General features: G+C 40.4%; 2 protein-coding genes across 3 annotated transcripts in view; both read right to left on the bottom strand.

The window, feature by feature from the left end:
- Positions 1 to 1,616: 1,616 nt before the first annotated feature.
- btg3 (B-cell translocation gene 3) lies at positions 1,617 to 5,484 on the bottom strand. Its single transcript, XM_050040308.1, has 5 exons — positions 5,385 to 5,484; positions 4,287 to 4,493; positions 4,043 to 4,180; positions 2,386 to 2,575; positions 1,617 to 2,173 (listed from the first exon to the last, which is right to left on the bottom strand). Exons 2-5 carry the CDS (start codon positions 4,457 to 4,459, stop codon positions 1,970 to 1,972), a joined length of 705 nt encoding a protein of 234 aa, XP_049896265.1. The 5' UTR covers positions 4,460 to 4,493; positions 5,385 to 5,484; the 3' UTR covers positions 1,617 to 1,969.
- Positions 5,485 to 8,813: 3,329 nt separating this feature from the next.
- Positions 8,814 to 22,878, bottom strand: part of c3h21orf91 (chromosome 3 C21orf91 homolog) — a 26,149-nt gene continuing 12,084 nt past the window's right edge. For both annotated transcript variants that reach the window (XM_050040307.1, XM_050040306.1), the window contains exons 3-5: positions 15,684 to 16,190; positions 13,196 to 13,258; positions 8,814 to 11,318 (exon numbers count right to left, since the gene is read on the bottom strand). In XM_050040307.1, coding sequence (XP_049896264.1) covers positions 11,137 to 11,318; positions 13,196 to 13,258; positions 15,684 to 16,190 — 752 coding nt within the window. In that variant the 3' untranslated portion in view covers positions 8,814 to 11,136. The remainder of the gene's footprint in view (positions 11,319 to 13,195; positions 13,259 to 15,683; positions 16,191 to 22,878) is intronic.

The raw sequence follows: 22,878 nt of genomic DNA, 5'->3' as shown, positions 1-22,878 counted from the left end.
GCTGACCTGAGCTAAGTGGGGTCTGAGGGTACCCCAGTTGGTAGAACGAGGGTTAATGTTTCTCCGATCCAGCAAAAAGAAAGTACATTCTCAAGGAAAAGAGGTAAAGACAATTAGGAAAAGAAGTGAGAATTGATGCAGAGCTTTGGTCAGAACTGTGCCAACAAAGTGTCAGCCACTAAGGATGATAGATACAGATTGATGAATTATAACTTCATTAACCAACACCATTTCACACAACAGAGACTGCATAGATACAGACCTGGGCTATGAAATGTGTGTTTTAGATGTAGCATAGATGGCTTGTAATGTCCAGGTGAGACAAATATAGAGAACAGGTAACTAAAAAACAATAAGAAATAAATATATAGAGTGGATAAGAAAGAAAAAAACACACACATTGGCAACCAAAATGTCACAAACATGAGGATGTGATGCACCATGGATGGGCCCGAGTCACCTCATGTTAAGAACATAAGCTATGAGTCAATTCCCTTCTGCTGGGTTGTGGACCATTTGTCGAGAAATGGTTTCCAGATTTTCAGGAAGATGTTTTCCTTGTTGGCAAGTTTCTACGGAAGGCCTTCCATATGAATCATGTTGCCAAGCTCCCTCAGCCGTTGGTGGAAAGAGGGGCCAGACTCTGACTTCCAATTTTGCTAGCACAGAGAGAGCCTGAGCAGTGTGAGGTCACAGATAACCCAAATATGGAGAGAAAAGGGTCTGGCATTATCTTTTTTTTAAAACTATAAACCTTTGGTGTATAATTAAATATAGGCAACCAGAAGGAGCAGAGCTTGGGGCACAGCCCTAGTTGATGGGTAAGACGTTAGGATATATAGCATGACATCTTGCTTTTGTGTAGTGGAGTCGATTTATACAATCTTGAATCATACAAGTATGTGCTTGCCATTTATGAATACTGAATCTTACTGGAGGGCTTTGTCCGAACGCCACAGACAGAAAGTATTATAGTGTGTTAATGAGCAGGGGCGTCCTAGTAGGGGGGAAGTGGGACTGATTAGGGCCGGGTTGTGGGGGCAGCAGGCCAAGCAAAGCACATCAAACATCCCTCTTCCCAGTAACACTATCTAGCTCCTCCTGTGGGACCCCAAGGTGTTCCCAGGCTAGACAAGATATTTAATCCCTCCAGTGTGTTCTGCGTCTGCCCTGGGGCCTCCTACAAGTGGGATGTGCCTGGAACATCTCCAGTGGGAGGCACCCAGGAGGCATCCTGATCAGATGCCCGAACCACCTCAACTGACCCCTTTCGACTTTACTCCGAGCTCCCTCTGGATGTCTGAGGTCCTTACCCTGTCTCTAAAGCTGAGCCCAGCCACCCCCCCGAGGAAACTCATTTCAAGTGATTTGGGCAAACAGAATCTTTGAGCTAAACATTACCACTAAATGTATATAAAGTGTCCAGCTGAGCAGAACACACCATATGACTGCAGTTTGATTCCAGACAGGGAACTTTGTTTCATGTTACACTTATTTTTTGTATCTACACTGTCAGCTAGCAAATAAGTCAAATACCAGAAAACAAAGCTACACTTTGACCACAATACTTGAAGGACCCTTTAGCAAACACTAAAACAATACACAAAACATCAAGATGCTTGGAAACTGTGTTTAATAAAACTCCATAAATTTAAGTCTATACATCTGACAATTCTGCACTATGAATAAATAAAACATTGTATCACAAAAGGACAAAGTAGGTGGCATACACGAACGTCCCCCATTGTAAAAAATACAGTACTTCAAAATGTGTAGTATTCCAATTTCAATATCTAATTTAATACAGGTGATTTCTTTAAGGTTTAACAAAATGGTCTAAAGTGCAAAAAAGATCAATATGTACTCTATAAAAGTTCATGTGTAAAAAAACAACAAAAAAACATTGTTCAGTCATTTTAAAGTTGTCCTCAGCTTTAATGTCTAGTGTGAGCGTTAAGCACCATGATTCCTAACTGTAACAATGTGCCAGATGTTGGGATGCGTCCCAGTAACCAGGTCCTCCTCCGTAGCCAGGACGCACCCACAGATTGGGCCTGGAAGTGGGTGGGGGTCTGCTGCGAGGCCTGTAGCCGTAGTGAGGCCGTGGAAGGATCTGAACTTTCCCTGGTACCATCTTCTTAGGATGCCACGTGGAAGCAGCGGGATTCATCGCCTTATAAAAGGAAACAAATGAAAATCTGTTATTAACAGGGGGGAAAAAATCACCAAACTTCGAAGATGATAGAAGAACTTATTCTAAACTAACACAAATAAAGCAGAACTATTTTAGAGTTCACCAACACTGGTATTGAGTAACTTTCCATCCTCCTTCAGACCTGCATGAGATATTTAGTCATGGGAATTCTAAAGCATATTATGCAATACCGTGTAAGAGCAGCGGCTGTTGGGGACGGTGAGGGGGGAAGTGCGCGTGCTCTCCTCATCAGAAGAAGATCCTGAGTGGTAGTCTGACGTCACCCTCTCCAAAGCACTGGTCACCTTTGCAACATCTTTGTCCTCCTCTTCATCATTAGAGAAACTGGCCACTGAGAAACAAGGATTTTGCTCTCCGTACCTAATAATGTGAACAGAGGGAGAGCACACCAATAGTTTTAGAACAATAGACACACGTGAAAGGAAATCTGTTTAAAAATGGACAATTATTGAACAGCTGGGCAGGGAAAAATTAATGGTTTTTATTGTACTGGATTTTTCTTATGGCGCAAAATGATCCCCAAAAGTGCAGAGCTGGAACAACACACTTAGCGGGGTGTTATTCTGGTCAAGTTCAGAGCTCAATGGGAATCAATGGCTGCAGATACTAGTAAAATTTGAACAATTATAGACCGAATCATCGTGATGTTACACTGACAACCACAGTCCCTTCCAGGTAGATTACTGGGACCAGTTGCACCTTAAGTTTTCTCCTTACGTATAGGCTTAATTTCTCCTTAGCTGAGCAACTTACAGTTGCACAGAATCCCTTAAAAGTGTCCTTTGTTGAGGAAAACCTAATTTACTACATTGAAATAGATTTTACAGTACAGTAAAAGTTTCCATGGAGATTGTTTGTTTGCTTGAACTCACTTTTGTGATGCAGGTTATCGTCTCACAAAGTTGGCTCATACTGAGATAATCAAAATATGGCGGTAGAAAAGATGACAAGAAAACTATATTGGTCAGAGGAGGAGAATATATTTCTGGAGGAATACAATCACAGAAAGCACAAACTACAAAGTAAATTTGATCCCATATACCAGAAAACAACTGTCAGAAGAAGCAACAAAAATTTATTTAGTCAAATCTATCGTGTAAAATGAAAAGCGTATCTATTAGGTTCACTTGGTCGCAGAACACTCTTCTAGGGGTGCGTTAGTTTTAATTTTCCCTATTATTACCATAAACTTGGTCATGTTGCAGTTAAGATAAAGCTGTTGTTTGTTTACCTTGCTTTGGTTGCTAAGCACTGGTGTGCCATTTTTAGGTGGCTAAAAAAAACAAAACACTAACTGAGGCAGCGTTTGTTCAGCACCATTTGGTTTTATGTACGTGACATGGATATTTTAAACAAATAAACATTAAGTAAACTTTGTGATTCGAGCTATTCTAACAACAGGCTGATTTTTTTTAATCTTTCTACCATTACATTTCCAAAAGGACTGCACACTTATTTGTTGATTATTTCCTCGATTAATCAGGTAGTTGTAAGCTCAGATGACGTCGTCAAGTGCCTTGTTTTGTCCACAACCCAGAGATATTTAGTTTACTGTCACAGGAGTAAAGAAGCCAGAAAATATTCACATGTATAAGAAGCTGGAATCAGAGAATTTTGACTTTTAATTGTAACCAACTGTCAGATTAGTTGATGATAAATATAATAGTTGACAACCAATCAATAATTTGTTGCAGCTCTTATTTCCAATGAGTCTTTGAAATATCTGCTCCAGTTTTGAATTCTAGAACTATTCGTCATTTTTATTGAATGACGAACTCCTTTAAATTTTGTCTCAGCTCTTCACTGCAAATTCACTCCAGGTCTCACCTGCAACAGACCTCCCCAGGGTCCACCCACAGTGTGAGTTCACGGGACAATCCCAGGTCACTATACTCAATCCCGCTCTCCCGGCAGGCCCGAAGGAGCTCTGGATCCTGCCTGTGGAACCTGTTTACGCGGATACACCTGCAGAGCACACAACCAGTTTCAGTTTAAACAGTCCTAACACCATCTCTACAAATTAATGAAAAGACAACCATAAAAAAAAACCTGTAGTGGTTAATAGCAGCACCTGTATGCCTGTCCCTTGCTGGGGTTGTCGGGGTACCAGTGCCCCTTGAACTTCTCCTGCAGTGCAACAGCAAGCCTCTCAACAAACAGGTCGATCTTGTGCGACTCCAACTTCTCCCCCTTTTTCACAAGCCTCTTCAGGAAGAATACAACAGCTGCGATTTCTCTCCTCATATTTCACATGTGTTTCATCACGTTTGCACAGCTTCTGTAGGTAAATCAACTTTAGTCAGATGGGCAGCAAGTACACAAAAAATGACCTATGATAAAATGTTAGTTGATAAAAATGTCAAACACTAAAAATGTACATATATTTACTTCCACGTGGCAACATTTTCCTTTTCCCATTTTGAAATAATAAGTAGCACAGACAGTTCACATTTTAAGACCTATTACACAACCTGACACCAGGCTTAACTGCACTGAAGATTTTATCCGCCAAGGTTACACCCAGACCATTAAAAACAAGCTGCAGATAAGACACTTAAGTTATCTTGACATTTGTGAGTCCTTTTCATTAAAGTTAGCTGGTGTCAATGAGCGCGAGGCAACAACTTGTGTTTTGTTTAAAATTATGAATAAATAGCGCAGAGACAGTGACACATTTGAGCATATTTCCCTTTGTTTTTTATCTCATCTATTGACTTCAGTTAACGGTCCAGCGACTACAGATGCCCCATAAAGGCGGGCTGTGACACACTAGTTCCGGTTATCCACGCGTCACCGCACTCCATAACAAGGGCTTGTGCACTGTACTTAGCGTGTTAGCTAGTTGAGCTAACGGTGCTAGCATGATGCTAGTTGTGATGCTATCTGTATCGCGCCGAAATAGATTTGAAACTAACCTCGTGGTGAATACACAAGAGTAACGTTATTCCCTTAGGAGAATACGAGGCTATTAGCATTAGCTTCACAGCTAATACATTAACGCTAACAGCCTCATGTTGCTAACAAACACAGCTATCTCATAGTTAGATACGGTGGCGAAAGTTGGAATGGAGTCGTGATAAATTGTGCTTTTTGACACACACATGACAGTAAGAGACACTTATCTTATATAGTGAGACATGTGTATGTAGCTATATGTATACAGGCTTACCTTTTTCGGTGCTCTCCTCCAGCGTGAGGACGTAAAATGAATGGGAAGGGGAAGTTGGCCAACAGAAGAACCCTTGAGGTTGGGTTATTAGCCCCGCCCCTTATACGCAACTCCCGCCCACCAATCATTCTCATTGGTTACAAACAGACCAGTAGTCTGCGTTGATTGGTTGAGCATAATGTTCGTCATGGCGTGACTCATACCAGCTTATTACTGTTATGACTCATAGCGTCAGCATGTGTTTATTGTTTGGCGGACAGTAGCATCCAGTGATGTCATTTCATCATGAAAAATGTAAAGCAAGGTAAAAAATAATTACAGTGCATTATTTTTTAGTGTGATTTTTTTTTTTCAAGATGATCCAGATTTAGTGTACTCCACTGATGTAACAAACATATTTCTAGTTTAACTTAGAGTGGGGAACCATTAAAGCCAGGTGCTTCCTTTCTAACTACCAGAACTTAACTTGTTTTATTTTATTTTTCAATATATTTAATTCTATTAAATACATGGAGTCTGCATGTTCCAGATTTTCCGCCATAAAAGGTGTAGAAAATATATTTAAAAATATTTTAAAAAATGTTTTAAAAAATCGATTGAACAACATATGAATAAAATGTATAATAATAATAATAATAATAATAATGGTAAACTTTATTTATATAGCACATTTCATACAAGAAATGCAACACTTTACAATATGGGCATTACAACCACTGAGTGCTTCACACAAACATAGAAATGAACATAAAACAGAACTGATTCATAAAATCACAGAAATATGAAACTACATATCATAAAAAATCAAGTAAGATTTTAAAAGAGTTGCAGCAGTATGAAGCTTAAATAGAAAGTAAAAAGAAAGAGTTTCAGACCTGTGTCGGAAAGTCAGAGCTAGTTAAAGGCTAAAGTGAACAGATGTGTTTTTAAAGAAAAATCCTCAGGATTTGCTAAACAAATCAAGTAAATCTGAAATGTCATAATAATCTATACCCCACCCACAGTAACAGTCTGGTACTGGGAGATTTTTAGTGTCTTACCCACTAGTGTCCTCATGAAAGAATAACTGCTGTCCTAAGGGATGAGAGGGAGTCATTTCTTAAGATCTGGAGCCCTTTCCTAAATTATTTACAATCTACACTTAAACAAAGTGTGTGAAAAGGTTGATACCCTTCTGGGTGGAAACAAACTATGCCTAATGCCATGTGAGATTTCCTAAATGCTTATTTTGTAAAACTTTTGGGATCATCTTCAGTCACAGAACAATGTACTACACTTTCTGGGATACCGTCATTGTCAGTACTCCAGTTAACTTTTTTATTGTTTGATTTAATTTAATTTAATTTAATTTAATTTAATTTAACTAATTTTATTTTATTTTTTATTTAATTTAATTCTATCTTGTTTTATTTTATTTATAGTTTTCTTTATTATTATTATTATTATTATTATTTTAACCATGTTTTCTCAGCCACCTGTATGTTATTTTATATCAAATATCCTTTTTTATGTTGTATCTATGGGGTAGGGGCAGTCTCACCGTTCTGTGACACTGTGAGCCGTGTGTTCTGAAAATAATTTAAATTTTTTTTTTTTTTTAAATTTCTAAATAATCTGATAGTTTTGCCAATTTACAATTTTTGAGCTTTAAACTTTAAAAAGTAGTCAAGTACGTTTTAAATGTGTTTTTTTTATTTGTTAAGCTCATTATTTGCCAAAGTAACTGCTATCAAGTAATTGTGTGAGTCTTTATTGGAGAACTGACAGTCATAATACTGGGAAACCGGAGCAAACTGAAAATATATCATGTACCAGTTACAAAAAACTTGCTGAAATTGTTCACCACAGTGACACAGGTACCGAGCATCATTTATATGCACTCAAACAGTAGCTTATAATGACTTGTTGCAGCCTTATATTCAATATGGTTACATTATTCCATAAAATTTCCTATTTTTGAAGTGATATTTTTAATAGTGAAAGTATTATGCTCAAGATTATCCAACCTGTGTGCATATAACTGTACATGTTTGTTATGTTTACTCTAATTCTATTGTTTTACTCTACTGATGTATATAATGTAGTTCAATTTTCACACTTACAGCCTCGGCACATTTTAGTTTTTATACCTTAAATACTAGTGTTAAACACGGTAGCCTACTTTATTTATTGTTTGATATTTACACACTTTTATTTCCTACTCTTATTCGTACTTCTTACATCGGAACAGCTGCAACGAATCATAATCTCCCCTCGGGGATCAATAAAGTATTCCTGGTTCTGATATGATTTCCCGGAAATTACAACCACCAGGCTCATTTGTAGTTCTATATATTTGTCCACAAGGGGGCACACAACCTCCATCTGCCACACAATGCAACATGAGCAATAATGTGTTCAGTCTTACAGTTACTGTTTACCGTCCTGTTGTGCATTGCCTCTGTTGCAAATAGTATCAACCATTAGTTGAATTCTTCAGTATGCATTACTGAATATATGCACTCACCAGCCACTTTATTAGGTACAACTTGCCAGTACCAGGTTGGACCCCTTTTGCCTTCAGAACTGCTTTAATTCTTCTTCTTTGGTCCATATCGACCTGATACCATCACACAGTTGCTGCAGATTTGTCAGCTGCACATCCATGATGAGAATCTCCCGTTCCACCAATCCCAAAGGTGCTCTATTGGACTGAGATCTGGTGACTGTGGAGGCCATTGGAGTGCAGTGAACTCATCGTCATGTTCAAGAAACCAGTTTGAGATGATTTGAGCTTTGTGACATGGTGTGTTATCCTGCTGGAAGTAGCCATCAGAAGATGGGTACACTGTGGTCATAAAGGGATGGACACGGTCAGCAACAATACTCAGGTAGGCTGTGGTGTTTAAACCATGCTCAGTTGGCACTAAGGAGCCCAAAGTGTGCCAAGAAAATCTCCCCCACACCATTACACCACCACCAGCCTGAACCGTTGATACAAGGCAGGATGGATCCATGCTTTAGCCTCAGTTTCCTGTTGTTAGCTGACAGGAGTGGCACCTGGTGTGGTCTCCTGCTGCTGTAGCCCATCTGCTTCAAGGTTGGACGTGTTGTTGGTTCAGAGATGGTCTTCTGCAGACCTTGGTTGTAACCAGTGGTTATTTGAGTTACTGTTGCCTTTCTATCATCTTGAACCAGTCTGGCCATTCTCCTCTGACCTCTGGCATCAACACTGGATATTTTCTTTTTGTCAGACCATCCTCTGTAAACCCTAGAGATGGTTGTGCGTGAAAATCCCAGTAGATCAGCAGTTTCTGAAATACTCAGACCAGCCCGTCTGGCACCAACAGCCATTTTGTGGCTGTTACATGCCTTTATGATCATGTAAAAAAACAAAGACAGCACCCTTCTTCGGCCACAATCAGGAAAATTACAGCACACCACGGTATGTAGTAAAAATAATTTTATTGAAATATTTTACAAAAAAATACAAACTGTCACTTAAGCACAAATCACACAGCATGTGTAAGGTCCATGAACACACACAATAAATAGAATCATCACACAACACAAATGCAGCCTCGTTCGACATCAGAAAACAAATAAACAAAGAGTCAAGTCTAAGGGGAGGAGGCGAAGGTGTAACAGGTATGCTTACATCTCCAGTAAAATATAACGACACAACCAAATATCCAGGCAGCCTGAAATGTTCCTGCCAAGCAGAGGCGTGTTTCCACAGTATACAAAAAGACACAGCATTCAGAATTAAAACACAAATAAGAACATAAAAAGATTGAGTGACTTGCATTAAGGACCGGTAATCTGAAGAAGCTCAAACGCTCAAGCACACTGAATACATTTATCCAAATAAAACCAAGATAAAAGTTTAAAACGGAGCTAAAACTTTTAAGTTTAAACCCTAAAAGGGGTCAAATACATTTAATCTCTTACAAAGAGAACAAAAGCGATAGTGACAATGCTGAGTTTCTCTAAACATCAATCTGAATATAACCTCGTCTTTCCCCAGCTTATTATATTCAACAGCTCTGTGACCTCCGCTGAGGAAAACCAATATTCTTTTAGATATTTCCTATTTAATAAGGCTTCTGATTTTTTTTCTTTCTTGCATAGGGTTCCTGAATAACAAATTAAACCAAAACTGCAGGCTGAACACACCAACTGTTAATAATACAGCTTTGTTCCGAAATCAGGGACCTCCAGAGGCACAGTAGACTACACTATCCCGTTTGTATTGCTGCGGCGTCAACTTATCTTTCACACGTCAATACAGGAGAGAGGGCGACAAAAGATAACACAGAGAAAAATTAAAAAGATAAATAAAACAAATCATTTAAAAAACATATGGCGTGTCAAATAATTTCCACATCAACACATTTAGAGTAAAAACCTCGAAGTAAATCACTACTACTCTTTACATCAGTGTGGTATTGCATCATCCTCTGCTAATGGAGTCAAATATGTGCAGTTTACACGTGAAACAGAACAAATACAGACTTTGGTTTGGCAGCTGGATTTCTTTTTTAATGGTTAAACCTCTCTTCTTCTTCTGATAGCCCTCGTTCAGTGTACAGCCATAACAGCTATACAGCAAACATCTCTGAACTGAATATCAAGTAAATCTCCCCAGCTACAATAATAATTACTATGAACCCAAAAGTTCAGTTCAAAACAAAACACCTATCGCTTAAAGTCGAGGGTGTATCGACGGATATTTCCACTTGGTGCTTGCCAACCAGCTGTTACAAACTATTCATTCTTGGGCACTCCCAAAATAGTCATCACCCTCACAAACAAAAACCTGCACAGCTAGAACGGCCTTGTTAACTTTCACACTTTGATTTGTCTTGGTTGCAGAGATGCTTTAGGGTACTTTGGGGCGTTGTCTTGCACTTGCCCTTTTATTTTATTTACCGTTGAATCCAGTTTTCATAAACTAGAAAGTCAAATTAGGGCAGTTTAAAGGCAAGTTAAAAACATACATTTAAAGACATTATATTTCCGGTGTGTGGCTGCAAGTAAAAGCTAAAACTTCATGCGTGGCTTACATGAGAGCAGTAATCAAACACTACTGCTGGCAGTGCCTGATGGTATGAATATGATCGTCCAGATAATCTGCATCAAGTATGTGCACCGAGCCATGTTATTTAACACTGTAACTCAACACTTTCTGCAGAGAAACATCAGATATACGTATGGAGGAATATTAAGCAGTGCTAAAACCCATATTCGACACAATGAGAAGGGAGGGAAAGAAGCTTAAAAAATGTATCTACAGAACATAAAAACAATGAAAACTGAAATGTTTGACGGCAAACTAAAAAGAGAACAGCAATCCTTTCCTTGTTATGCAGACAAATGGTTTTCTGTCTGTGTAAAGGTAAAACTTGATGTTCTTTAAGGATCATGTCCAACAGGAGCATGTCGTTGTCATGTACCGGGGAATCTCTCTGCTCTAGTCCCCCTTATATTAACATGCATCCTGGCTACATGAGATGGGTGGAATTCAGATCACATGCCACATCAGCACTTTGTTTTAAACTGCAAACCACCACCGCAACCACGAGAACGGAGGCCGTGTCAACCCAGCCTTTAATGCTGCTGTGAAGCAGATCCGACAACTCAACGTCACCATAGTGTCGTAAAAGTCACTCAATGTACATAAAGGCTTTTTCGGGCCTCGCTGCAGGCAGCACTTTCAAGTGTTTGTCAGCTTATTCCCAGCAGCGGAGACCGATAGCCCCGCCTTGAGCCTTCACTCCACGGGGCTGCCGCTGCTGTTGCTGCTGCTGGCCTTGACCCCGGCCCTGCTAATGTGCAGCCAGGGCAGCTTGGCACAGTTCTTGAAGAGCTGCTCGATAGCAATGTGGCGCACGTGCAGCTCTGACGCCAACGAGTCCTTCTCCTGCACGGCCACCGTCAGCTCCTCGAAGACCTCTGTGGAGAGAGACAGGGGCGAAGAGTCAGTGGCTTCGTTCACACAGAAGGTCAACACAAACAAATAAGATAAGGATAATCTATAATTGATTACTGAGGGAGCAAAGATCGAAGACAACATGGCAAAACATGCATCTGCTTAAACAAAGAAAAACAAAACCTAACTTCAGTCAAGGATGTCAGTGTTATGTAGCCAAGGAACACTCATTTTGTGCACACACAATGTTTAAAAAATGAGACCCAAACTCCCTATGTAGATATTAACGACTCATTGTAAGGTAACGAAAACACAACTATTTTTATTTTCAAGTTTTTATACACTAAAGAAAACATACTTATTATATTGTTTTCCATTTCTGCAAACATGTCCCCCTAAATCCTACACACTGGACCTTTACACACATTTATGGCTATGGAAACATTTGTAATATAACAGTGCTGTGGATCATAAAAATTGGGCATGTGTGGAGGAGCAATAACCTCTCCATCTGTTTTGAGTAAAGTGAGAAAAATATGTGGAAGGGACTGCTGACTGTGTCGGCCAGGCACCCACTAGACTTCACTTCATCTGAGGACTCTTACATTAGCTCATGTCACTTCCCTCTTGACACTGACCAGAGATACAATTTGCTCAATAGATCATTCGCTACAGAAGACTGATGAAAATACCAAGAACATTTAATAATAATTAGTGTCAGTAAAAATGCCAAAACTCTCACGGCTGTTATAACCCTGCCACATCAGCCTCTCTGCTGTCCAGTGGGTGCTTGACCATGACATAAAACTGCTCAAGATGAGATGTGTGCAGCTGAGCCGTTACTTTGAGTAACACACAATAGGTCTGACTGATAAGGAATGGAGTACACAGACAGGCAGGGTACACATGATTGAGCACACAGTGCCCAATTCAGCACAGCTGGTCACATGGGAGAAGATGATGTGTTGACTGGAGAAGCCTTCCAGTGTATATTAGCCCCTGTGTTATTGAGTCTGGGTATGCTGTACATGAAAACGCTTTCTTACTAGTACAGCTTCTTCCTGAGGGCACAGAGAATTTAATATGGGGATTCATTAAAGATTTAAAGTAACACAGAAAATTGCCTAGAGTTGGTTCGTGTTCTCACGGCAGCATTTACAAGCGGACTAGATTAAATGCCTTGTGTGAGAAAGCTGCTCTTGATTGGTCAGAATATTCATGCGGGAAAAATCCAGGAAGTAAACAAAACGTTGAAGAAGAGTACACTTGCAAGATGAATGTGACACTTTCTAATGTCACAATGGAGGGACAACTACGCAGGTTGATTTTAGCGCTGCTCATCGTGGACTATATTGCTGTCATTGTTCATTTTAGTCAAACCATACAGTTTGAAAACGAGGCGCGGCTCCAACTAGAAAACAATGTTTTGATGCATTGGATGTGCTGAATGTGCATATTAAGGCAGTACAGGAGGAGGTGCACATTAATAATCCTCCAGGACTGTAACATGCTCATGTTTAACCCAAACAATGTGTCAGGTGACTGCAGTTGGTTGGAATTGAGGTCAGAATACGTTCTCACCACAAACGAACCGCAACAGAGTTCGTTTGTAAACAAACCGAGACCACCTGGTTGTTTTGGTGCAAACGAACTGGACTTAGGGGGCAAATGAACTTGAGTCCGACAGAACCGAACCAAACAGGGCAGGTGTGAAAGCACCCTTACTTTCGTCCACCACGTCTGCAAGTTGTGTGCCAGAGTTTACTGCCAACTTTCCAATTTGTTGTTCCAACTTGAGGTGGTGTTCATGGGAATTCTCCCAGTGAGGAATTTTCCCAATTATTCCAACACCACATTAATGCAGAGTAAACACAGAATGCCAATAAAGAAACCCACTTACTTTGAATCTGCATCAGTAGCTGGGCATTGAGCTGATGAAGTTCGTCCAAACTCATTTCAGTCACTAAAAGAAAACACAAACAGTCTTAATTACAGAGTGTGAGAGGAACAGAATGTCACGGCAAATGTACACAGCATCTGGCTGAGAAATGTTTCAGAAGCGTCTGTTCTTCAGACACATTTTTAATATAGCTTTGAATGTTTTTTGCTGTTCTGCAAGCATAAATGCCGCAGCTCATTTATCAGGCTGTACTTGAATATAACAACCTTTTGTTGCTTCTAACCTTTTCACCATCACTCATTTTAAATGTCAAAACAGCCGATCTCACAGCGCTGCTGGTCAAAATAGCATTCGTAAAGCCTTTGTCAGGTTTCATACTTGTTCTTTTATCTCCCAAAGGAAGAAGAAAAAAATGTAGTAAGAACGACTATATTGTGAATTTGGCTGCATTAAAACACAGTGAAAGTGGTCACAGAGAGCAGAAGGGGACTCACTCACTGCTTTTCTCCTCCTCTCTTTCTGTCTCCAACTACAAACTAAAAAATAGTTTTGCGGTGTGTGTGTGTGTGTGTGTAGATAGTCAGAAATGAATAAATAGCATCATTAAAATTTATTTTAAAGTCAATAGCAAATAAATACAGTCATTTATATACATTCAGAAGTGAATTTCATGCTTCAGAGATGCAAGCAGAAATAGACCTGTTGCATAAAGATAGCAGAGAGTGGAAAAGAGCTGTGTGTGAGACTCTCCACACACAGAGCCGGTGGAAACGCGCACACACACATTGGCTAGACTGGCAACAGATCGTCTCCCACGGAAAATAACTTGTGTAACTTGTCTCAAACTGGGTGATGTGGCAAAGTATACATGCTGGGAACACATTTCTATGTAGTTTTTGAAGAGGAGTTCCTTTATCATGTTCATTTTTCTATTCTGAGCTATACCAGAAGGGATGTGTTATTTCTTCAAGGTGCCGCAGGACAACTCTGAGCTGTTTCAGGGCAGAACAAAGTGCCATTACTGCAACTCATACTACTGACCAGCTATTATCAAACCAGTAGGAAGACTGCAGTGTTTACATATTCATGTAGCCACCAAATTTGCAAAACTGTATTAGTTTCCTGTCAAACTGCAGGTTCAAGATATTCAAATACGTAAGTGTTGATGAGCTAATGTAGTTATGCACACAAATAAATGCAAACCGTGTACCTGTGAAGCGGCCGTCATCTTTCATTTAAAAGCACAGAATTTTAATTAGAGACCTTTACAAGGCTCTCTCACATTCCTGCAGTCTGTAGTCATAAGCAGCTTTAGCACTGACAAGACACGAGAAAGCCAAGGACACACTGTATCTCGAGGTTATAGGAAAATTAACTTCTCTCTGGAGACATCATAGCAGAGAGGAAGATGAAGGACGGACCGAGAAAGAATGTATTTTCTGTTCCTGTTACTGTTATGCCTTCTGCCTTTCAACTAAGACGAGCTCTGAGGTTTTAAAAATTGCAGAGATCATGCTGAACGTTGGAGTGGAGACAGACAGAAGAGGCAGAGAGTGCAGTTATCCGCTTCTGTTGACATATTGTCTACAGTATTCTGCATTCAAACAAAGACAAAAACATCTAACCTACTGCTTTCAATTAAGCGATAGGCGAAAATGAACAAGCACGTCAATTTAGTGTCCCACATGTATCAGGTCAGCCAGGGTGTTGCTCACGCTGCCTGCTAGAGAAGTAATTGAATCGCACCTGGTAGTTAAACTCACTAAACGAGACAGAATGAACCTGCATGAATGAGCGAGGACCGAGACCTCCGCCAGCCAAGGCCAATGGTGCATTCAGATGCTCTTTGGACTGTCGTGCTTTCGACTTCGCTGTGTTCGCAAGTTTTAAGCTGTAATATGGAGGCAACATGGATACTACAAAGAAGATGCGTTGTATTTTTGCTCAGAGTGTTTAAACAACACCCTGATCACGAAGAGTTAAGAAAATGGATCAGGTGAGCCATGAAATATGATCAGGAGTTCATTTTTCAGATTGTTCCCACACACATAAATGCAGCACAAGGCTGTGGTGACTGGGACGTCTACGACTTGCCCCTTAAAGAACATCAGAAAGTTGGTCCCTGACATTTCTGTAACATTGTGTTGAGCTTACAAAGCCTATGTACTATGAGTGGGATGCTGAATCAATGCATTGAAATGAATATTTTATCCTTATTAATATAAACGTACACATGATGACTGGTAATGCATCAAAGACAAGATGTGTGGGTCGGGTAGCACTAACTGATAAACGTGTATGTGCTTTAACAGAGTGTGATGGTGTAACTGACACCATATTTTGTAAAGTGTCAAAACTCAAACGGTTCAATACATTTATGTTTCAACTTGAAGGAACAAATACTGTGAGAAAAAACTGTCCGCCAATCAACTTTAGCTACACACTGATTAAACTAAAGTTGCCTAAGTTAAAACTTAAATGTGCTCACACTCTTCTCTGCTGTGGCCCTGGTGCCTGTGCTGCGTCTGTCCGCCTCCTGACAACTGGCTCCGGCTGTGCAGACCTTTCCTGCCGTCACTGGACCAAACATCTGATTGCGACTCCTGCAGCAGACTCAGCTCCTCTGCCGTGTGGCACTCCAACATCCCCATGGTGTAATCACGCAGCCCTGTTGCTTTGCCCGCGTCCCAGCAGGGCGTGTAGCGGGGCACCTGGGCGTCCGACTGGGGCAGCAGCTTGCAGTCACTCTGCTGGCTGTAACACAGCAGCTTGGCCCCTCGTCTGCTAGGCCCGTTCGAGGAGACAGAGTCTTTGTTCTGGGCATACTGGATGATGCGGTTCAGTTTCTGGCTGAGGGCCAGCTTCATGCCCTCGTAGGCACTTCGGGAGACCTTGGAACGTGACAGCTTCTGGTTGGCAATGAGGTGGCATTTCTCAAAGCAGTCTCTGTGGCCGCGCAGGGACTTTGAGTGCAACAAGGTAGCAGAGGAGACACCTGCATTCACACAGACAGAAAGCAATGAGTCAGCAGGTGCAACACAACTGAAGGCTGCAGCCACATAAACAAAACAGTCAAAGTTATGAGAGCTAAAATACAGTGAAATCCAACATGCAGGGTTCCTTAACACCATAAAAATACAGATTTAACAAAAAGCAGTGGTTTCAACAGTTAGTGAGAAATACAGTACTGACCTATTGAACCTGCCACAGCAAATAAAAGTAAACCAGTATGAAAGCAGGCTAAAACTGGCAGATTGACCCATCGTGATCTCTCTGTGAAAGCTGCTTAGTGTGCAGTGGATTAGCCAGGGGAGCGTTGAGATAGCAGGGATAATAGATTAATACAGTCTCAATGCAAACACATACAGCATATTTGGAAATTTTTTACTGGGCAACAGAAGGGAGGAGGGTGTACAGAGCTGTCTCCGTCCACATGACAAAAAAAAAACTTCAGTTAATGGGCTGATGTTCTATATTTAAGACTACATTCCTTTAAAGTACCTCCACAGGGATATAAATCAATGCTTCATGGATCCAGTCCAAACAGGTCACACTGGAACGATTTTAGCACGCACAGAGGAAATCAACATGTATCATGTGGACCAAAATTAAAATAACCGGTGTAAAATGGGCCACAGCTTGGTAAACAAAGTGTAGTTGAAGGTGAACGAGAATGAGAGCAAAAACTGTGTGTGGAAGAGATAGCAGATGAGGCTAAAGTGACAGTGTGCTCCACAGGCGTTTGTGTGATGGCCTTCTTCTCACAGCCTACATTTCTCAGCAGACAGACGTACGTGTTGGAGCCTGAGGTGAGGAGATTAGTCACTGATGTCCATGTTGATTTAAGAGCTCACTTGGGTAGGTTTACCGCGCACGTCTCTCTCAGCAGACAGATGAGCACAGGAAACCACAGGGTATTACAACCACATCACATACACACACATATGTTTGGGTTTCCTTTAACACAGGGCTGTGAAGGCCAAATCCTATAGGGGCAGTAACTGACAACCTGTAGCTGACAGGTCCTAACAGTACAGGAAGTACTAAAAAAGTCTCAAAGATTCCATGATGATATGGCTGTAGTTTTACAAGCAATTTACTGAAAACAGACAGCTGCTCAATTAATTTCAATTCAGGCAAATATATGAATAAAGTCAAAACAGAGGAGCCTCATAAAAGTGTGTGTCAAATGAACAACTTTACTTCCATTCTGCATTTACTTGTCTAACTACTGCTTAGTGAGAAAACAAAACAGGCTGCAAACCACTTGAAACAGATCTTTCAAGAAACACTGCATGCTGTACTTCCTACAAGCATCACTTCAGCAGGCTTACTAAAGTTGTGTGAAGACCAGACATCATATGCTGACTGAAGTGTTGGGGAACTGTCACACATGAGCGAATGCAGGCGAGTGATCATCGCTTGACAGTGCCGGGTGTGATGCAAACAGAACGGAAGCTTGCTAGCTAATTCTAGCTAGCTTACTAATAAATACAGTGAAATTTTATGTTACTGGTACATTTTCCAATCTTTATGTTCCATGCCTCTCTCCTGACACACTGCCAGCCAGGCAGCATCTCTCATGTGGAGCAATTTGTATTTTTCATGGTGAATATTACATATTATCGTCTGTGTAAGCACGATGAAGCGTCAGCAGTTATGTGGGAGCTGGGCCAGAAGGCAAAGCTTACGATTTACTGGTTCATCTACGTCCCAACCTTCACCTTCATGGTCATGAGCTCTGGGTAGTGACCGAAAGAGGACAGGATGAGGTCATGGATACAAGTGGTCGAAATGAGTTTCCTCCAAAAGATGGCTGGGCTCAGCCTTAGAGATAGGGTAAGGAGCTCGGACATCTAGAGGGAGCTCGGAGTAGAGCCGCTGCTCCTTCACGTCGAAAGGGGTCCATTGAGGTGGTTCAGGCATCTGATCAGGATGGCTCGTGGGCACCTTCCGTTAGAGGTGTTCAGGGTACGTCCCACTGGTAAGTGTTACTGGGGAGAGGGACGTTTGGGGTGCTTTGCTTGGCCTGCTGCCCCCGCAACCCGGCCCCGGATAAGCAGATGAAAATGTTTAGACACAGCAACGATTAAAGTTTCCTCACACATACTTCTTTGCTATTGGTTAAAGCTGCCACTTCACCAGTCAGAGTTCACCAAAGCAAACCTTTGCTTTGAATGGAAGTGAATGGGAGAATATTCGCCAAAGTTAATTTTGTGCATGTGTGACTATGCCTATACTCTTTTAAGTGCATCATAATCTTTTAAAACACAGTATGTTGACAAAAAAGAACAAATAAATAATCTATTCTAGGCACAAATTTGCTCTAAGGACAACCGTATTGTGATAATTACTTCCAGTGTCATTTCCTTGCGTGTCTTTTGAAAGCTTGCTGTATGCCTGCAGGATCGAAGCCAATAGTCCATACATAATGTGGGACTGTCAGCATTACTGGATCTTATATACCTTAGTATACAGGAAGGTTTTAAACCATTACACAACCTGTGTGCACAGAGGGCTATTCTTAGCTTCTGCTTATCCATGTCCTGACCTGAGTGCCTAGAACGACAGATCTTTACAATAGTAAAGTCTTGTGAGGAAACTGCAGTCTATATTAAGTATGTGAGTCATATGTGAGAGTATTGCCTACTGAATGGCCAAAGAAGCTCCAGATGCTTTACTAATAGCTGCAGGAGCTTTCTGGCTATCAAACCACCATGTTATAATCCGATCAGTCTCAGTCTTTGGACTACCACAAAAACACACTGACTACCACTTGCCGAGCAGGAAAATCATTGGCCCACAACCAGGCCAGTGCACCACCAGCCAAAGACCTCACTCCAGCTAAGCAGCTTAGCACTACTGTCTTTCATGGCTGCACACATAAGCACAGGCGCACACACACAGACTATTCACTGGAGGTGAATTGACATTGTTCAGCTGTGACGGCGAGAGACATTAAGCACAACAACGCTGATGACCAATGGGCTTGTTTTTTCCTGCTCGTTTGTAGGGAATGAGTCAAGGTTAGTCTGTCATTCAGTGAGACAACCAACGGAGACAAAGCAAAGACACAGTGTTTGGTCTGATGTCAAACACCTGGTGTTATTCATAGTTTTCAGTTGTTCAAGAGAGCAAATATAAGTAATTATACACAAGTAGAATCGGTAGAGTCAAAGCCTGAATCAAGTCAGACATCAAGTGGTCAGGCTATTTAAACCAGGAAAAAATACTCCTTTAAAAAAAAAAATTTCTTTGGTTTAAGCTTTTTGTTTTGACAAGACAGTACTTGAGTGTAGGGCTGCAACTAACGATTATTTTCATTGTCGATTAATCTGTCGATTATTTCTTCGATTAGTCGACTAATCATTTTATCGAAAAATGTGTTAAAATGTTGAAAAATGTCGGTCTGTTTCTCCCAAACCTCAAAATTATGTCATCTAATGTCTTGTTTCGTACTCACGCCAAAGGGTTTTAGTTCACCGTCATGGGAGAGTGTGTAAAGCTGCCAATATTTCAACATAAGAAGCTGCAATAAGAGTATTTTGGGGTACTTTTATAGTACTTTTCCATGAAAAATGACTCAAACCGATTAGTCGATTACTAAAATAGTCACCGATTATTTTAATAGTCGATTAGTCATCGATTAGTCGATTAATCGTTGCAGCCCTACTTGAGTGCAATACCTTTCATGATACAAGGGTTAGGATTCAATACTGTGATAAATTGTGATACTGTGAGCAGGGTGATATATTGTGATTTTTACAAAATCAAATTTTGGGAGTTAGCGGTGCACCCTAACTATGCCTGTTAAATTCATTTATCTTTACGCTGGTAATATGTTGTTACATTGGATCGAAGAGTCAAATGGCTGAAGACTGATCACAACAGTGATGTCTAGCAGTCGGGGGTTTAGACACGACAAAAAATTAACCACTTCCACAACTATTTGCATGTAAACAATTGAGTATCAGAAAACATAATATAATGACATTTAACTGTATTGTTCTTTTCTCTCTTACCCCTATTTGCAAAAGTAAAAAATTTTGTGTGACTTTGACTAAAAAAAATCATGTCAGACCCTGTCACACCAAGGTGATGGTCAGCAGTTTGTCAATGGTCAATTTTATGGTGTGTCCCACACCATTGGCCCTCGTCAACATTTTTTGGCCAATTCAGCATATTGAATCAGCCTCTGAGACATCAGAGCCCATTGTTAAAGGAACGCACTCTGATTGGCAGTTCAACAGAAGTGAGGAAAGTAAACAAATGACTTAAGTCAAAAGGGCATGAGATCAAAACAAACTTGTTACATCAGGTAAGATTATTTTTTAGCCATTCAGCTCTTTAGTAGAAAAGGTTCCCAAGTGTTTTTTTTTTTATTGTTTGCGAGCGCACAGTAAATATAATTTGTTCTTTCAACATCAGGTTGTGTTGTTAATGTGCTAACTGGCTAACTAGCGTCTCAAATATGTCCTGTCGATCTTCTGGTTTCCCTTGAATGATGAATACAGACTACTGCTGCCTGCTGCTATGAAGAGTTATTTCCTCTCACACATAAAACAGAGTGCAAAATGTATGTGCTGGTTGGTCGTTGGCTGTAGTCTTTGCAATGTGTTCAAGTGCAACTTTTTGCCAGAGGCACAGGCAACTTGAGGTGACGCCACTAGTTCTTTGATGTTGGTTTGGTGTGTCTGCGCCTTTAGTCACAAGGAAAATCCAAGACTTTTGGTACAGACAAGTTTAGAAACTGGTTGAGCAGCACCAAATCTCAGAGGAAGAAATACGCCGGTTACATTCAGATCTCAATAGTAAAGTAACTAAGGGAAGACTTCCAGCATGACCGCAAAATAATCCTCAGGCTGATGACATCCCTGTGTTTATTCTGGTCCTGCTCTCTATTTAGTGGCTGCAGTTTTGACCACATTTAACTCAGACATCCGCTCTGGAAAGTTGCTCTTGTGGTTGCCGTCATGGAAAGAGAAGATCTCTGCCTTAAGTTTCTATGCATGCAGTTGTGCTCGTAGCCTTTATGCCTGCTTGCAGAGAATAATACAGACACGGTTCTGTTTTACATTCAAGTGCAATGAACAGAGTGACACAATTTGTCCTGCCTGGAGCAACGCTCTGCAAACTTCTGATTTTGCTCTGAACAGTATGTGTCGCAAAGACACTCAAGCCTTGACACACTTCTGCGGTTAAAGTATTGGGACATGTGGGACAGAGGTCATTGGTGGCAAGGTGTCGAACACAGCTGCATGGCACAGCTCAGAAGAACGTGCTGTCAGCAGCTGCACATTCCAACTGGGACACCAACATCGAGCTCACATGACGAAAACACTGAACTCAAACCACCTGTTAACCACCATGGATCTTCAACAACAGCACCTAACGACTAGCTGCCATTAAACAGTTACAGGAAACCACACTTATCAAACTGAAGCACAATAGCTATACCACACTGCTTCAGCCTGGAAATCACCTGATGATTACTGAAACCAACAAATACTAGACACTGCTTACACATAACAACTTAGAGACATTCATCAATCAGCTATTTGCCTTATCTCATATGTGAGTTGCACAATTTGCACAGAAAATGTAAAGAAAAGTCAAATTTGGGTGAAGGTAATTTGGTTGGAGGAAGAGACAGTAAACGAAGACTCTTGAGACCAAGTTTTTGTAATTATTTTTTGTACTCACAAAATCTTTTATGTGTATATTTGATATTTGAAACAAGTTCTGTAATTATAGAGCTCTCTATTTATCTACGTATTTCTCATTTCCCAGTGCATCATTGGATTAACCAAATTAGAATGAAAGGATATTTACAAATTAGTAAAAATGACAACAAAAGTCAAGGATTATATAATGACAGATTTAGCAGCACAGCAAGACGACATCTGATTGATCTAAAAAATTTAATTATAATAAATCGGGCTAATCCTGTCATAATAACATAATTAATACTTTCATTATGGCAATCATCTTTTTGGGATTGGAAGTAAAACATCAAAGCCATTCGTGAATAACTGTGGGGAACAAAAATTATTTCTACAGTGTTTAAATACTCACAAATGTATGTGGCTTTTAAACCTGAAAATAAATCTGTAGGGCACATTATGAGTTTGAATAACAGGAAAGCCCTACTGACCTTGAGATGCTGTTTATAACTGTGTACAGTAAAGTTAATGGCAATTATTCTTTCCAAACAGAGCGATGTAAACAGGTCTGTCAGGATAACTACTTTTCTTGGATGACATACTGGCCCAGAATTAATTGTAATAGCCATCAAGTAAATGCCACTGATATAAAGGACAATATAACAGCATAATAATGCAAGTACACCCTTTAAAAGCGCAATTAACTTTTAATTTTTAAGAATATTCGGACATTGGACTCTGAATACAAAAAATGTATTCAATATAGCTTTCAAAAAAGTGATCCAAACCTTTTCATACAGTCAGGTCCATAATTATTTGGACAATGATACAGTTGTCATCATTTTGGCTCTGTACACGGGTTTTAAATGAAACAATGAATACCTGCTTAAAGTGCAGACTCTCAGCTTTCATTTAAGGCTTTTCTTCAAAAATGTAGTATGAACCATGTAGGAATGACAACCATTTCTTCACACAGTCCCCCGACTTTAAGGGCTCATAAGTATTTGGACAAACTAACAT

The sequence above is a fragment of the Epinephelus moara genome, chromosome 3, assembly GCF_006386435.1.
Source record: "Epinephelus moara isolate mb chromosome 3, YSFRI_EMoa_1.0, whole genome shotgun sequence".
In the NCBI taxonomy this organism is placed as follows: domain Eukaryota; kingdom Metazoa; phylum Chordata; class Actinopteri; order Perciformes; family Serranidae; genus Epinephelus; species Epinephelus moara.
Note: the sequence above shows the minus strand (reverse complement) of the source record. Positions and strands in the feature narration are given on the sequence as shown.

Bases quoted from the DNA above. Each gene is read 5' to 3' on its own strand.
- btg3 (XM_050040308.1), bottom strand. From the start codon at position 4,459: ATGAGGAGAGAAATCGCAGCTGTTGTATTCTTCCTGAAGAGGCTTGTG. The intron at 4,181-4,286 runs GTGCTGCTATTA...TGTGCTCTGCAG, and splicing joins AGCAAGGGACAGGCATACAG to GTGTATCCGCGTAAACAGGT. The intron at 2,174-2,385 runs GTATTGCATAAT...TCCTTTTATAAG, and splicing joins ACAGCCGCTGCTCTTACACG to GCGATGAATCCCGCTGCTTC.